The 15930-nt window shown below is 46.1% G+C and overlaps 1 protein-coding gene across 1 annotated transcript in view; it reads left to right on the top strand.

Moving 5' to 3' along the window:
* NPHP3 (nephrocystin 3) overlaps nucleotides 1-15930 on the top strand; it is a 381101-nt gene that overhangs the window by 245752 nt on the left and 119419 nt on the right. Inside the window, exons 20-23 of the mRNA XM_070726361.1 lie at nucleotides 8757-8946; nucleotides 9373-9614; nucleotides 10955-11030; nucleotides 11383-11510. Of these exons, the coding sequence (XP_070582462.1) occupies nucleotides 8757-8946; nucleotides 9373-9614; nucleotides 10955-11030; nucleotides 11383-11510 (636 nt within the window). The remainder of the gene's footprint in view (nucleotides 1-8756; nucleotides 8947-9372; nucleotides 9615-10954; nucleotides 11031-11382; nucleotides 11511-15930) is intronic.

Raw genomic sequence — 15930 nt, 5'->3', positions numbered from 1 at the left:
GCCGACCTGGCATGTATTACTGAAACCTCGCTGGGCCCAGAGGGAGGATTTCCTCTCTCTGAAATTTGCCCAGCCGGGTTTCAGATATGGCATCAACCTCGACCCCAGGGAAGAGGGGGAGGAGTGGCTATTATAGCCAGGGAGAGCCTTTGCCTACGTAGACTAATTGCTCCAGAGATTGCGGGTTGCGAGTCTCTCTTGATGAAGTTGGACTTAGGGGTTCAGGTGGGCTTGTTTCTCATGTACCTGCCTCCCAGCTGCGTGTCAAAAGGTCTGCCTGTGCTGCTCGAGGAAGTAGCCGGGTTGGGGTGGAGTTCCCCGGACTTATTGTCTTGGGGATTTCAACCTGCCGTCACTCGGCGAAGCCTCTGGACTGGCACAGGAGTTCATGGCCACCATGACAGCCATGGACCTGACTCAAATAGTACAGGGTCCAACTCACGAGGGGGGCATGCATCCGACATGGTATTCCTCTCTGAGCAATTGAGTAATGGTCTGAGAATAAGGGGCTTAGAAGCATTGCCTTTGTCATGGTTGGACCATTTTCTACTACGGCTTGACTTCCTGGCTCCAATCCTTCCCCGCAGGGAGTGGGAGGCACTGTTCTTCAGTGGTTCTCCTCCTACCTTTCAGGTCGGTCGCAATCGGTGTTAGTGGGGGGTCAAAGGTTGACTCCGAGGTCTCTCCCTTGTGGGGTACCTCGGGTCGGTCCTCTCCCCCCTGCTATTCAATATCTACATGAAACCGCTGGGTGAGATCATCCAAGGGCATGGGGTGAGGAATCATCAATATGCGGATGATACCCAGTTGTACATCTCCACCCCATGTCCAGTCAGCGAAGCAGTGGAAGTGATGTGCCGGTGCCTGGAGGCTGTTGGGGCCTGGATGGGTGTCAACAGACTCAAACTCAACCCTGATAAGACGGAGTGGCTGTGGGTTTTGCCTCCCAAGGACAATTCCATCTGTCCATCCATCACCCTGGGGGGAGAATTATTGACCCCCTCAGAGAGGGTACGCAACTTGGGCGTTCTCCTCGATCCACAGCTCACATTAGAGAAACATCTTTCAGCTGTGGCGAGGGGGGCGTTTGCCCAGGTTCGCCTGGTGCACCAGTTGCGGCCTTTTTGGACCGGGACTCACTGCTCACAGTCACTCATGCCCTCATCACCTCGAGGCTCGACTACTGTAACGCTCTCTACATGGGGCTACCTTTGAAAAGTGTTTGGAAACTTCAGATCGTGCAGAATGCAGCTGCGAGAGCAATCATGGGCTTTCCTAAATATGCCCATGTCACACCTACACTGCGCAGTCTGCATTGGTTGCCGATCAATTTCCGGGCACAATTCAAAGTGTTGGTTATGACCTATAAAGCTCTTCATGGCATCGGGCCAGAATACATCCAAGACCGCCTTCTGCTGCACGAATCCCAGCGACCGATTAGGTCCCACAGAGTTGGCCTTCTCCGGGTCCCGTCAACTAAACAATGTCGGTTGGCGGGCCCCAGGGGAAGAGCCTTCTCTGTGGCGGCCCTGACTCTCTGGAACCAGCTCCCCACAGAGATTAGAACTGCTCCTACCCTCCTTGCCTTTCGTAAACTCCTCAAAACCCACCTTTGTCGTCAGGCATGGGGGAATTGAGATATCTCCCCCGGGCCTATATAATTTATGTATGGTATGTTTGTAGGTATGTCTGCTTAAAAATAGGGTGGTTTTTTTAAACTATTTTAAGTTTTAAATTGTATATTATTAGATTTGTTATGAATTGTTTTATTGGGTTGTGAGCCGCCCTGAGTCCACGGAAAGGGGCGGCATACAAATCTAATAAATAAATAAATAAATAAATAAACCATCCACTCCGGAATGCCTGGAGCCGAGGTCCAGGGTGTGCTCTTTGGTGGTTTTTGTTTTTTGCGCCGCAGCCGCTCACCGCACCAATCAGATGTTCGGCGGTTTTTCCCCAACCCCTTTTATTGACCCGGCATGGTAATGGCGTCCCCCTCGTCAACCTGGGAGCTGCCATTTTAAGAAGCGTCGTCATAGTAACCAGGTTACTAGCGAGCGCATGCACGAGCCGCCGGAGACCTTTTAAGAGACCTCCGGCTTCCTTGTTTCATTATTGGCTCGGCTAGTGCAGCAGCGCAAAGTTTAATCAGCTGTCGGAATTTTATTTTATTTTATTCCTTTGCAAACAGCACAAGAGACGGGGGCTTTGCTTTTTCCTCCCTGGCCTACTAGTAGGCTTCTGAGAGAAAGCCTGACTCTGAGGCAAGGCGACACCTGGTGTCCATTGCTGGTGGTGCGTGCAAAAAAATCTTTTTCTTGACTGCTTCAATGACTGAAACTAAAGAACAACAGCAATGGGCAGAGGAACCTGTACCACTCCCAGCTGTGGTTAAGCCCAAGGACAAGGCTCCTTCTACTAAGGCAAAGTCAAAATCTTCTCAATCCTCAGCATCCTAAAAAGAGGCTGAGAAGTGGATTAAGGCTCTGGAAAAGATGATGGAGCAGACCCAGAAGCAAACCTGGGCTCTACCTCATAACCAATTTCAACAGCCTTGGAGCCTACCATCCTCCCAAATGGTTATGCCTCTTCAATCCATGGCTACTTCCATGGACTTACCAGAGCCCGCTTCTGCGACCACAAATAAAGACTGGTCTCCTGAGTGTGGAGAGACACTTCCCTTGCCGGGGCCCTCAACCCACACAACCTTGCCAGGGCAGGATGCGGGCCTGCAGCCTCCACCTCTGGTGAAAACAAAGTCAGTGCCATCAGCCTCTTTCACACCTATGGCTGCAGGCCTGCGGTTGGGCCCTGATGCTTGGCATCACCTCTCCCCAACGGTGCAGGACATAATTGCCAACGCATATTCGCAGGGCATCGCCACGGGCATCCGGCAGCGCCCTCCCACACCTACCAAGGGCCAGCAACCAGAGATATGGCCCATGCCTAATGCCCACTACTCCTACCAGGACTCGCTGGGGGCTCAGCCCCCGTCACACAATGAGGAAAGTGGGGCAGAGGATGAGTTCTCTGAGGATGAAGAGACGTTTGCTGAGCAACTGGTTTTTACTGGCTTGTTTAAATCTGCACTGTTCAAAACCCTTTTGCACAAAGCGAAGACCACAGCTAGGCTGGGTTCCACTACCAAGCCTACCGGCCCATCAGTAGGGCTGGACCCTACTGCAGGACTTTTTACTGAACCAGAAAAGGAATCCGACTTCATCCCTCGTCTTCAATTTTCATTGATAATATAAAGTGCCCATGGGAGAACCCTACAGCGGCCCCAGGCCCTTCCTCCATCGAAAAGAAGTTCTATGGGTTTGGCCCGGACATTGAAGGATTGCTATAGTTCCCTCCTGTGGATCAACCGGTTGCCAATCTTGTTTCCATTGCTGTAGTCCCAGCTGACATGGAAGGCCTGAAGCCGGACGACCGCAAAGCGGAAACCCTCATCCGCAAATCACATCAGTCAGCAGCCTGGGCATTGCGGGCTGCCCATGCAGCTTCAGTTTTTAACCGCACATCCATCGTTTAGATTAAAGAAATGCAATCCAGACTGGGCCCAGAGGACGCTAGACTCCGTCAGGACTTAACTAAGCTTCTCGCTGCAGTGGAGTTTTCCGCGGACGCAACACTGAACTCCGCTAAGTTCGCGGCACATTCCATGCTGGCCACTATGTCCTCACGCCGCCTTCTCTGGCTAAAAAGCTGGCACGCCGATGCAAGATCTAAATGGCGACTTGCAGCAGCCCCCTTCAGCGGGGAGAAACTATTTGGCGAGTCATTAGACTCAGTATTGGTTGAGGACAAAGACAAGCGCAAGGTCCTCCCTAAGGCTTAGAGGCGTGCTGATAGAAGACCAGCACCATATTCCCGCAGACAGACCTTTTGTTACGACACCACTACAGCCTCTTCCTTTGGGCAAGCCCAGAGAACCTACAACCTACTATCGACAGGATAGACTGCCCTTCACAGACAGGAATGCAGGGGGATACCGTCCACACACCCAACCCAAACGCCCATTTAGGGGTCAACCCTCCAGAAACTTTCGGAAATCCAAATGACTCATCCACAGATGCTCCCATTGGAGGAAAACTTCATGGTTTCCTTGCACAATGGGAAGACACTTCTTCAGATTGCTGGGCCATAAACAACATCCAATCAGGACTGTGTCTCGAATTCCTTGCCCTCCTGCCCAACCGGTTCTTCAGATGCACCATCCCCACCAACAGAGCGGAACAGGAGTTACTCCAACAAGAAGTCCAACACCTGCTGGACATTGCGGCCATCGAACCGGTACCCCCGGACTAGGAGGGAAAGGGATTTTATTCACACATCTTCCTAGTGCCCAAGAATTCAGGGGGACATCGTTTAATTCTCAATTTAAAGCAACTGAACATTTATGTAAAGTACCGCAGGTTCAAGATGCAGTCACTCAAATCCATCCTAGCCTGCATCCGTCAGCACGACCTCCTGACCTCCATAGACTTACAGGAGACATATTTACACATACCAATCCACCCGGAGCACAGGAGATAGCTACGGTTTTACCTTGGAGGTACCCAGTTCCAATACCGGGCCATGCCTTTCGGGCTATCCTCAGCACCCAGGACATTTACCAAGTTGCTAGATGTCGTAATGGCGGACTTACGCCTCCAGTCCCTAAGACTTCAAGCCTACTTAGACGACATCATTATTCTATCCAGGTCACCGAAACAAGCACAGGTCGATCTATCCCACACCATCCGGTCCCTGCAGGCCCATGGATTCTCAATAAATCTCCCGAAGAGTCACCTGACACCTACAACATCGCTTCGTCATCTCGGCACAATCATAGATACGGTCAGTTGCCACGTCTTCCTGTCACCAGACCGTCAAGCATCCCTACTAGAGACAGTACAAGCAGTATGTCACAATCACAAAGTACCACTGGCCTTACTATCCAGGCTACTGGGCATGTTTGTATCATGCATTGACGTGGTCCCCTGGGCAAGACTCCACACACGACAACTACAATGGTTCCTCCTGCCATTTCAGAAGAACAAAACCAGTCACACCAGCAAGCTGGTTCAATTACCGCCCAGGGTCCGCCACTCCCTTCAATGGTGGACAACATCAGCTATCCACCAGGGCACCTGCTTCAAGGAACAGATGTGCATCACTGTGACAACTGACGTGAGCCTATCAGGTTGGGGGCACACACGGCACACCAAATAGCCCAGGGCAGCTGGATACCAAAAGAGCTTGCCAACAACAGCAGCAACTTCTTGGAGTTAAGGGCGGTATCGCTAGCCCTACGCCAGTTCCTTCCCCAGGTGGCAGGCCGCCCAGTCCTCATCTTCACAGACAATGTGGCCACCTGGGCATATATAAACCATCAAGGAGGCACAAAATCACAATGCCTCATGAAGGAAGCAGAGACACTGGTTTCCTGGGCAGAACAACACCTGCAGTCCTTGAGGGCGGAGCATATAGCAGGGACTCTAAACACACAAGTGGATTGGTTGAGCTGGGCAACATTAGATCCAGTGGAATGGCGGCTGGATCTGAACATATTCCAGGACATCTGTCTACCGTTCAGCACGCCACAGGTGGATCTGTTTGCCACCCAGGACAATGCACAGCTCCCCCGCTTCTTCTCACGCTTCTCGTCTGCAGGTGCGGAAGGTGTCAATGCCCTACACTCCCCCTGGCCGGAAGGACTTTTTTATGCCTTTCCCCCGATGGCACTCATCCCAAGGGTAGTGAACAAACTGCTGTCGGAGAGAGCGGAGATTCTGCTGGTAGCGCCACACTGGCCACGCCGCCTGTGGTTCTCAGACTTACAAGATCTATTGGTCTCCAGACCATGGCGGATTCCGGACAGTCAGGTATCCCTCACCCAGGGGTCGGTTCACCACCCAGACTCTCAATGGTGGCACCTCACTGTCTGGCACTTGAGGGGCGCCGATTGAGAGCACTCTCCTTACCTGATAATGTAATAGGAACTATCCAGGCGGCCCGGCGGTCTTCAACGGCCAGGATTTACGACTCTACGTGGTCAGCATATTACACCTTCTGTACTTCAAAGAATCTGGACCCATTGCAAGAGTCCTTAGAACAGATCTTGTCCTTCCTCCAGGCAGGGTTCAAAAAAGGACTAGCACCGAACACCCTTCGCCGGCAGGTAGCAGCGTTGTCCACAGCACTCCACCTGGACAATTTGAGGTCACTGTATCACCACCCCTACATTCGAGACTTTCTCCGCGGTGCTACTAACATTAGACCGCAGGTGGTGCACAGATATCCCACCTGGGACCTCCCACCGGTCCTTCGGGCATTAACTGGCCCGCCATTTGAACCAATGCGCTCAGTTCCACTTCGCATACTCTCGTTTAAGACCGCCCTTCTGGTAGCAATTACTTCAGCTAGAAGGGTGTTGGAATTATCAGCCTTCTCGGTACGGCAGGATTTATGCATTTTCCATCACGATAGAGTGGTCCTGCGACTGAACCCGGCATTTCTACCGATGGTCAACACACCATTTCCCTGTTCCCAAAAGGTCATCCTTCTGGATTTCTGCGCCCAAGCCGCTTATCCTCTGGAACACCGCTGGCATAAACTAGATGTCTGGCGAGCCCTCAAACTGTACATCCGTAGGACACAACCGATTAGAAAATCTGAAGCTTTGTTCATCTCCTTCCTCCCGGCCACTCAGGAACTCAAGGTCTCCTCCCAAACAATTGGACGATGGATAAAATCTTGCATAGCGGAAGTATATATTGCACGGTCCCAGCAGGTACCACAAGGGATTACAGTGCACTCCACCAGAAGTGCGGCCACATCCGCCGCCTGGAACACACAGGCGTTAGTGGAGGATATTTGTCGCGCAGCCACATGGTCGTCCCCAACAACGTTCATTAGACATTACCGCCTCGATGTCTTTGCCTCTGCGAAAGCAGCCTTTGGCAGGAGAATACTTCAGCGAGTCTGTGCCCCTTCTGCTCCCCTGACCAGGCCTGATCCCTCCCTGTCTCCATAGCTTGGGTATATCCCATGTTGGACTCTCCTAAGCAGTGCATTGGAGAAGAGCCGTTGTACCTACCTGAACGGTCTTCTCAATGCACTGCGTGGAGAGTCCAAAACCCAGCCGGCCTTTTTCTTGGCCCAGGGTCGCAGTTCCTTTTTATAGTTCTGGTTTCTTCCTGTAACAGATAAAGTGTTTTTATAAAAAGAAAATATGTCTACGCCTTTGTTTTAAAACTGAGCCCTCTGGGGCAAGCAGGGGGCGGGACAGAATTAATTATTTAAATTCAAACTCAGTCCCTACCAATAAGACTAGAGTATAACCCACGTTGGACTTTCCACGCAGCTCATTGAGAAGACCGTTCAGGTAGGTACAACGGCTCTTCTGCGGGTTTTAGGCCTTTTAATGTAAAAATTGTTATTTTAGATTTTAATATTAGATTTGTTACTATATATTGTTTTTTATCATTGCGGTGAGCCACCCCGAGTCTGCGGAGAGGGGCGGCATACAAATCTAATAAATAATAATAATAATAATAATAATAATAATAATAATAATAATAATAATAATAGAAGGGATAAGGATTGCACTCTTTCGCCACCCCCACCAACCCCCCCTTTCCATTTCCCCACTGGGAATGTAACCATTCTTTCCAAGGACTGCCAAATCTTTCTTAAAAGATCTGAATTATTTAAGAAAGGGAGAATACACCTGTAAAGTCACTTGTCTTGCAGCTGAAGAATATGATATTTGATCAGTCTTGCTGTCTGTGTGCAAAGGAGAAGAAACAAAAGACTATTAAAAGAGATAGACATGAAGGAAGAGGAGTGGGGGGAGGAGAGGAAGGCAGGCAGGCTAGGCCAAACTGGTGCTAAAAAGAGAAGGGGAGAGAGAACACACATAGAGAGCAATTGATGCAAACAGAAAGGGAAGGAAGGGGAATGGAACTCAGTTCAAACTTGATGAGTTTGCGGGGATGGAAGGAAAGTCATTGATTCTGCAAACACTCATAGAGAGCAATTGATGCAAATAGAGAGGAAGAGAAGAGGAATGGAACTCCGTTCAAACTTGTTGAGTGTGTTTTTGTGTGTGGGGGGAGGGGGGATGGAAGGGAAGGCATTGCTTGCTCCTCTGATTGGCTGGCAGCAAAGTGTCCTGTGCACTCAAAAGTGAATGTTGTTTTGTGTCCATTCGGAGAAAGTCCTGTGACTAAGTGACTGTGACGGGAGGGTGACAGAAGAACTAGGGCCCTTTCAGCAAAAGAGAAATGGCAGTGCCCAATCGTCAGAGACAGCAGCCTGGAGACCAAACAGGCATGGCCAACAGGGGGAGGCGGACAGTCCTATTCTGTTGTCAGGAACATTATTTCCTAACAGAACAATGCAGTTCTGTAAGAAGGACAGCCATAATTCTGATCACTAGCTTTCAAAATTGTATGCTAAGTATTTCAAAGGTAGCATGGCAGAGATAGATTATAAGATATATATCCACTTGATGAAAATGTTTGTATTTCAGTTCCTTTCTAAAATTGGAATGATGTTTTTTTTATTTTGTATTGCCAGATTGGTTCATACATTGCTGTAATTGAAAAAAAAATTATGTGCTTTTTATTGTGGTCCAATTCACCTATAAAGCAAAGCTGTTGCACTAAAACAAAAGCTAACAATCTATGTAATTATTTCACATAATATATTAACCTAACCAATAAGATTCTTAGAATATTTTAATGAATTACATTTTCTGCTTGTAGGGGACATTTTGCAGAACTACTCAGCTACTGGCAGCTTCTTGGAAAAGATAAAAGCTCTATGGCAGTAGAATATTTTAGTTCTCTAAAGTTATATGAGAAAAATTGTGAAGGAGAAGAAAGCATGATCTGTTTGGCTGATTTTTATGAGACCCTGGGACAATTTCTTAAAGACCTAGGTCTTTTCAATCAGGTAAGTACCTCTCCAGAAAGGAAGACACATTCAGATCTCTATTTTTCTAGTGGTAGATGTAGAATCAGATTTCTGGAGAAACTTGAGTTTTTACTTGAACAACTTTAGGCTTTCCTTTAAACAAACTGTTTTTTATGATATGGAAATTTGACAGCAGATATAAGATATTTATATAAGTTTAGCTGTGTGATTAATTGATTGATTGATTGATTGATTGAGTCTACAGAGAGGAGCGGCATACAAATCAAATAAATAAATGATTGATCAGTGCAACTGATTTCATATGATGATTTTTACTGAATCAAACAACTTAATGTAAAATTAAGCCAACAACTGATATTAAGTCTAGGGTCAGGTGTGTGTATGTGGGTGTGGGTGTGTTACTGCTTATCTTTTGCTAAAAAGAAAAACCCACCTTCTTCACAGGCAGTTGCTCCATTGCAGCGCTCCTTGGAGATTCGAGAGACTGCCCTTGATCCAGATCATCCCACAGTGGCCCAGTCACTTCATCAGTTAGCTAGTGTTTATGTGCAATGGAAGAAATATGGCAATGCTGAGCAGTTGTATAAACAAGCACTTGAAATTTCTGAAAATGCTTATGGGTCTGATCATCTCAGGATAGCTCGTGAACTTGATGCTCTGGCAACATTATATCAGAAGCAGAATAAGTAAGGAAAAACCATATTCTATTCAGAATCTGTTGCCCCTTCATTTTAACAAGATCTTTTTTTAACAAGTGCTGGTAGAATTTTCAAAGAGAAACTGCCACCGCCACCACTAACCTCTTGTCCTGGTCAGAGGGATGGAATCCGCCGGGACGTGGCAGCCCCAACCTTTGGGAGGGTGGGGCTGGAGCAGAGGGGCGGCTGCGAAGGGGCTGGCTCAGCAAAAGCGCTCCCAGTGAAGGGGCTGTGAGAGGGTTTTCTCTGAGCGCTTTGGGAGCCCCCTGCCCCGCCCCTCTCGCAGCCCCTTCGTGGGAGCGCTTTTGTCCAGGGCTGTCAGCAAAGGGGCTGCAGGAGAGGTGGGGCGGGCGTTTCAGAAGCACTCGGCAAAAGCACTCCCAGTGAAGTGGCTGCGAGAGCGCTTTCTTAGAGCGCTTTCTCCAAGCACGGAATCCCAGCGGGAGCTGTAATTAAATGGAAAATCCCGGTGGTGTCAGTCACAAGGCAGAGAAATCCCTGTGGCAGTCAGAGAGCGCACATGCAGTACGAGAGCGCAAGCGCAGTAAGAATGCCCACGCACCCGGGCTTGGGTTTGTAAAACGAAAATGGTTTTTAAGACAAGGCAAACAAACCATAAACCCCGGGTTCGTATCACGAAAAGTTTGTATGAAGGGGCATTCGTTAATATGAGGTATCATTGTACTATATTTGTTAGTTTGTGTATTATCTGCCCCATTCATTTTATAAATTACTGTAACTAATGTTTCTGAAATATTTTAAGGAATTGCTTTAATTTTGTTTCATCTTAGCTTTTCTACAAAAACTAAGTAGGTTTGCCTGAAGCAAATATACTGATGGAAGGGAAGCAGAAAATTTCAGAACTCATAAGCTACATTAGGAACTTATCATGGAAAAAAGAAAAAAATAGAAAATACCTTTGCCAAGAAAATAATACAGATTGGTTCATAGAATCATTAGAAGGACAGTTCAAGTTCAAACATTCATAGTCCCAGCTAATACTTACCTGAAAGCTAATTATTGACCTGGGTGTCTCTACTGTCACCCAATCTGATAATCTGTGGGCTATTATTGAGGAAACAAATGAAAGAAGAAAACATAAAGATGAAATTAGAAGGAAAAGGTTTAAATCTATATATGTTTAAGCCTGCAGCAATATTCTAAAGAAGAGTTATATACTCCTGTATAGGCAGGACGTCTCCATTTGTTGATTTTTATTGGAACCAATACCCATTACATCCTTAGAAATGATGATCTTCTAAATATATTCTACTGCTAAAACTTCTTTTGATCTGCCACTGTCATTATTAATTGACTTTTTCATTTAGATTTGAACAGGCTGAACATTTTAGGAAGAAATCTTTCAAAATTCAGCAAAAAAATGCAAGACGGAAAGGCAGTCTGGTAAATACATATAACTTTACTGTATAATGTTCGGTGTCTTTTATTTTTAAGAAGGGAGAATTTTCATGCAAATATTCTGTCTTTCTGTCTGTCTGTCTCTCATCTAAATGGATAGGTAATTTGGGGGCTATATGTATATACTTTATAATAATTTAAGCTTCTCCTTTCCTTGCTTTAAAGTATAGTATCAAACTGGAGAGGACCTATTGTACAGTAGTGCATGCATTTTTGTGGAACAATCTATATTCAGATTCTTTCATGGATTCTGCAGGTTGACTCCAAGCATGTTTTCCCTTAGTTTTACCATTGGACTTTAGAATATCAAGGTAATAATTTCTTCATTTGGTTTTAGTATGGATTTGCTCTTCTTCGTCAACGATCTTTGCAGCTGGAAGAGCTAACTTTAGGTAAAGATACCTCAGAAAATGCTCGAACACTTAATGAGCTTGGAGTTCTCTACTATCTTCAGAATAATTTGGAGTAAGTAATAACCAGGTGACAACTGATACATATATATTAAGTTGAAGGGATTTTGGAAGCTAACTAACTACAATAGTTGCATTAATTCTATGCAAGAGTTCCATTTCTGGAAGTACTGATATCGAATAATTTGTTAATAAATATATTAAGAATATTAAATGAACATTTTCTACTTGCTTAAATGGTAGCAAAATTAATGTAATTAAAATGAATGACCTTTTTGTTTGCATTAACTCATTATCTTTGTAATAAAAAACATGAAATGTTGAGTTTATCAAAGTCCCAAAGGAAAACTTGATATTTATTTGCCAGTAGAAAGCATGTTATTAAAGACAGCTTTATTCTAATGCAGATCACATAATAATAATCTATCTCTCCTTCTTCCTCCTGCTCTTGCTCCTCCTGCTCCTCCTCCTGCTTCTCAAGCAATTTCAACTAAACTTAGTACAATTATGACTTACTATCTGGCGAAAAATATTATACAGATAAGACCTTAGGGGTGGCTTATAGGAACAATGGTCATGTTTTGTATACTGAACCTAGCTCAGCAAGAGTGATGTTCTATACACCTAGCTCAGTGTTTTTCTAAAAAGGCCTAGGCCTCTCTCACACAGTAGGCCTCTGAAGGGAGTCTGATTAAGCCAGTACATAGGCCTTTGATTAAGCATGCCATGGCCTAAGCGGATAACCCACCCACCCTTTTCTCACTGCAGCGGCCCGGTCCTGCATGGAACAGTTTTGGCCTGTGTTCCCAACTTAGGCCTAGGCCTCCCTCACACAGTGGCCTACAATGTGAAGGGAGCCTGATTAGGCCACTGCAGAGGCCTTTGATTAAGCATGCCACAGCCTAAGCAGATCATCCACCCCACCTCACAGCTTCGTCCTGTGTTCCCAGGATTGTCCTTTGCCCCAATATATCACTTGAATGACGGGATGACTCCAACCAAGGTGAAACAGATATGCAGAGATGAGACTCAGTCTATTTCAGGAGGGGAGGGGAGGCACAGCATGTTCCAGTCCTAGGTCCAGTTTGAGAAAATAGTAAAACAGGTGGTGGCAGAGGCAGGGGAAGTGGCACTTCTAAATCCCCTTCCACAGGTTCTGTAGCTGGGATTTAAACAAGGTCCTTATACTTTTAAAACCCTGTAAATAAAATTGCTTTGATTTGACACTATAGATATAATTCATTCTTTTTTCTGTCTAATACAAGATTGGATTAAATAAATACTTATGGCATGCATGCCACAGGTGGCATGTGGAGCCATATCTGCCGGCATGCAGGCCATTGCCTTAGCACCGGCCAGATGATATTTGGCTTGTGTGAAAGCTCTCAGATGGTATTGTTGGCCTCTGGAAGGGTGGGGGAGGGTGTTTTCCAAAAATACCTGGGGAGAAATGGGTGAAAAATGGGCCTACCAGGCCCACTAGAAGTCAGGAAATAGTCTGTTTCCAGCTTTCAGAAGGTCTACGAAGGGGCAGGGGAGGCCGTTTTTGCCCTCCCCAGGCTCCAGGGAAGCCCTCTGAGCCTATATAAGGCAAAAATCAGGTTTTCCAGACCCACTGAATGTTGGGAAATGAGCGAGGATGTCACACTCTGTGGGGCAGTATGGTTGCAGTCTTGCACGCATGCACAGAGGGAGTGTCATGTGTGCATGTGCAGGGGGGTGGGTATAGGGGACATTGAATTATGGGTGTAGGTGCATGTGTATGGAATCCTAAAGCCATCCCTAAAGCCCCTGAATAACTCCTGTGCGTGATCTTTCAACCCGTACCCTTGCAGCCAGTGTGTGAGTCAGTTCAACCTAATTGGGCGGGGTCCCTTTTCCCTGGTTTTGCTGGCCCAATCTGGACCCAGAGGTCCTGTCCTGATTGACCCTCCCTGGTTTGTTTCTGGGGCATGCATATCACTATTCCTGCTAAGCTGAGCAGTGCGCCATGGCGCACTGAGCAGCAGCTTTCAGCGCACGGTTTTTGAACCCTGCCCAGGAGCCAATCGCCTACCTTTTTCAAAAGCCTGAACTTATTCACAGGCTCAGGCAGCAGGGCGGTGGGAGAGAAGGTGGTGGAGGCGAGGAGTTTGCAAATGGCCGCCTCCCCTCTCCCCGCGGCACAAGGCGAGCACGGCTGTCTGGAGGTTGCTGTCAGGGCAGCAGTGACCCGCTGACGTCAAGCCCTGTGCTGGCCAGCAAAGCCGGCTGCCCAGGGAAGCGGCGCACTTTTCAAATGCATGCTTTTCAAATATGCTGCTTCCCTGGGCAGCTGGCTTTGCTGGACGGTGCAGGGCTTGACGTCAGCGGGCCCCTGCTGCCCCGACAGCAACCTCCAGACAGCTGTGCTCGCCTCCTTTCCCACTGCCCCGCTGCCTGAGCACGTGTAGAAAGTCGCTTTTGCAAAAGGTAGGCAAAAAAAGAGAGGGGGAAGGAAGGAAAAGGGAGAAAGAAAGAGAAAAGAGAGAGAAAGAAAGGAAAAGAAAGAGGAAGGAAGAGAGAGACAGGGAGGGAGAGAAAGAAAATCAAAATCTAGTTTGAAACTAGCTCAACTGTTTAAGTGGCATTTTGATATTGATAGAGTTGCCCCATTCCGAGGTCACTGTTATAGACACACAATATTTTATTTTGAAATTCTCTTGAGGCAAAATATGGTGGGTTTTTTAAAAACCATTTTTTTTTTACTGCAGATTAAGATCAGCAAAACAATATCAATCATCCAATTTCTTAATATACTTTAATTTTAATGTCCATCTACTGCGTAAAAACCTTTGGTAGCTTATAATTAAAAAGAAAAATAACAAATATCAAAAGAAAAATGCATGTTACTGAAAAACAACATGGTTTCTTCCCTATGGCAAGAGTGGTAGAAATTTGAGGAGGGATGATTGATTATTAAATATGGATTGACTATGCAATGATAGTAAAAGATATACAGTGATATCTCATCTTACGAACCCCTCGTCATACAAACTTTTTGTGATACGAACCCAGTGCTTAAGATTTTTTTGCCTCTTCTGAACTATTTTCACGCTGGGATGCCCTGCCTCTGGACTTCCATTGCCAGCCGAAGCGCTGGGATTCTCCTGAGCCTCCCCTCACTTGGAAACCCCGCCTCCAGACTTCTGTTGCCAACTGAAGCGCTGGGATACCCCTGAGGGTCCCCTCACTGAGATTCAAAGCAGCACCAGCAAAAATGAAGGGAATAGGATAAATAACGGGTTTGTGATATGTACTGTATGATTTTATGACCTTGCATTATGAATTTATAATATATTTAGAAATGTAGAAGATTGATGAAAGTTAATAATAGTAAAATGCTAAGTTCCTGAAAATTAATTGAATTTGGAAATATTGAATGAAATTATAGAAAAAAAATTAAATAATTAAAAAAATAGGAGACTTCTGGGGCGGAGTTAAGGGAGCCGCTGCTCTTTCTAACCTGAAATTTCCCAGCTTGGATGCCCCTTTTAAGGCATCGTAAACCCTGGAGGGGCGAACGACAAGGAAGGGAATACTGCAGGACAGCTGGGGTGAGCGGAAACCCCGCTATTCTCAGGTAGATCCCTTACAGCCAGACGGGAAAGAAGTTGGTGTTTGACATTACGGCCCAAAGAAATGGCAGTCTTTTAAAAGATCGAGGGAAGACATTGTGAGGGAGATGGTACATTACCAGCGGAATCGAGGAAGACAGCATTTAACAAGAAGGAGATAAGACCTGTCATATAGAGGCTCCCGAGTGTATAGCGGCAAGGGTAATTCCGGACGGGAAACAGCAGCGCCGTGTGAGTGAGAAAAAGACGGAGCGAAAGGACCAGAAACTGAACTGGCAGGAAAGTGCAACTTCATTGGCCAGAGGGAGAGGCGATTCCGATTTGATCTCTTTTTTCTCAGCTTTCTTTTCTTTACACCCGGAACAGTTTCTTTTAGGAAAATAGCTAATTTGCTGACTTATGCTAGAACTTCAATTAATTAACTTACTTTTTCTTCTTTTCTTCTTTTTGTTTGACTTATTGATTGATCGATTGACTCAGTAACCTAATTAGAGAACTGCGTGGACATGGAACTATTTGAACACCAACACTTACTTTTTGCTTTTTTTATATGTCATCGCAAACGGAGAAGGGTGTTGTTGTTGTTTTCTGCATAGAACTCCCCACTGATTAATTTTGAACAATAACAATAACTATAAGACTTAGAAGTTCATCATATAATTTGGATTTGTTTTGACTCTACTTGCCAAGATTTGGAAAAGAAGATAATCTTAAAGACTTAATTCTAAAGACTTAAGACTACAATGGCAATGGCGAAAATGTCAATGTAGGAATAAAAATAACTTTCTGACAAAGGATCAATCTACCGGAACTGCTAGACTTTTTTTCCTTCCCCTTTTACTACCAGAGACGATCCTCTTTTTTCTTTCCTTTTTTACT

This window comes from Erythrolamprus reginae, chromosome Z, assembly GCF_031021105.1.
Source record: "Erythrolamprus reginae isolate rEryReg1 chromosome Z, rEryReg1.hap1, whole genome shotgun sequence".
Lineage (NCBI taxonomy): Eukaryota > Metazoa > Chordata > Lepidosauria > Squamata > Dipsadidae > Erythrolamprus > Erythrolamprus reginae.
This window is presented reverse-complemented; position numbering and strand designations above follow the sequence as displayed.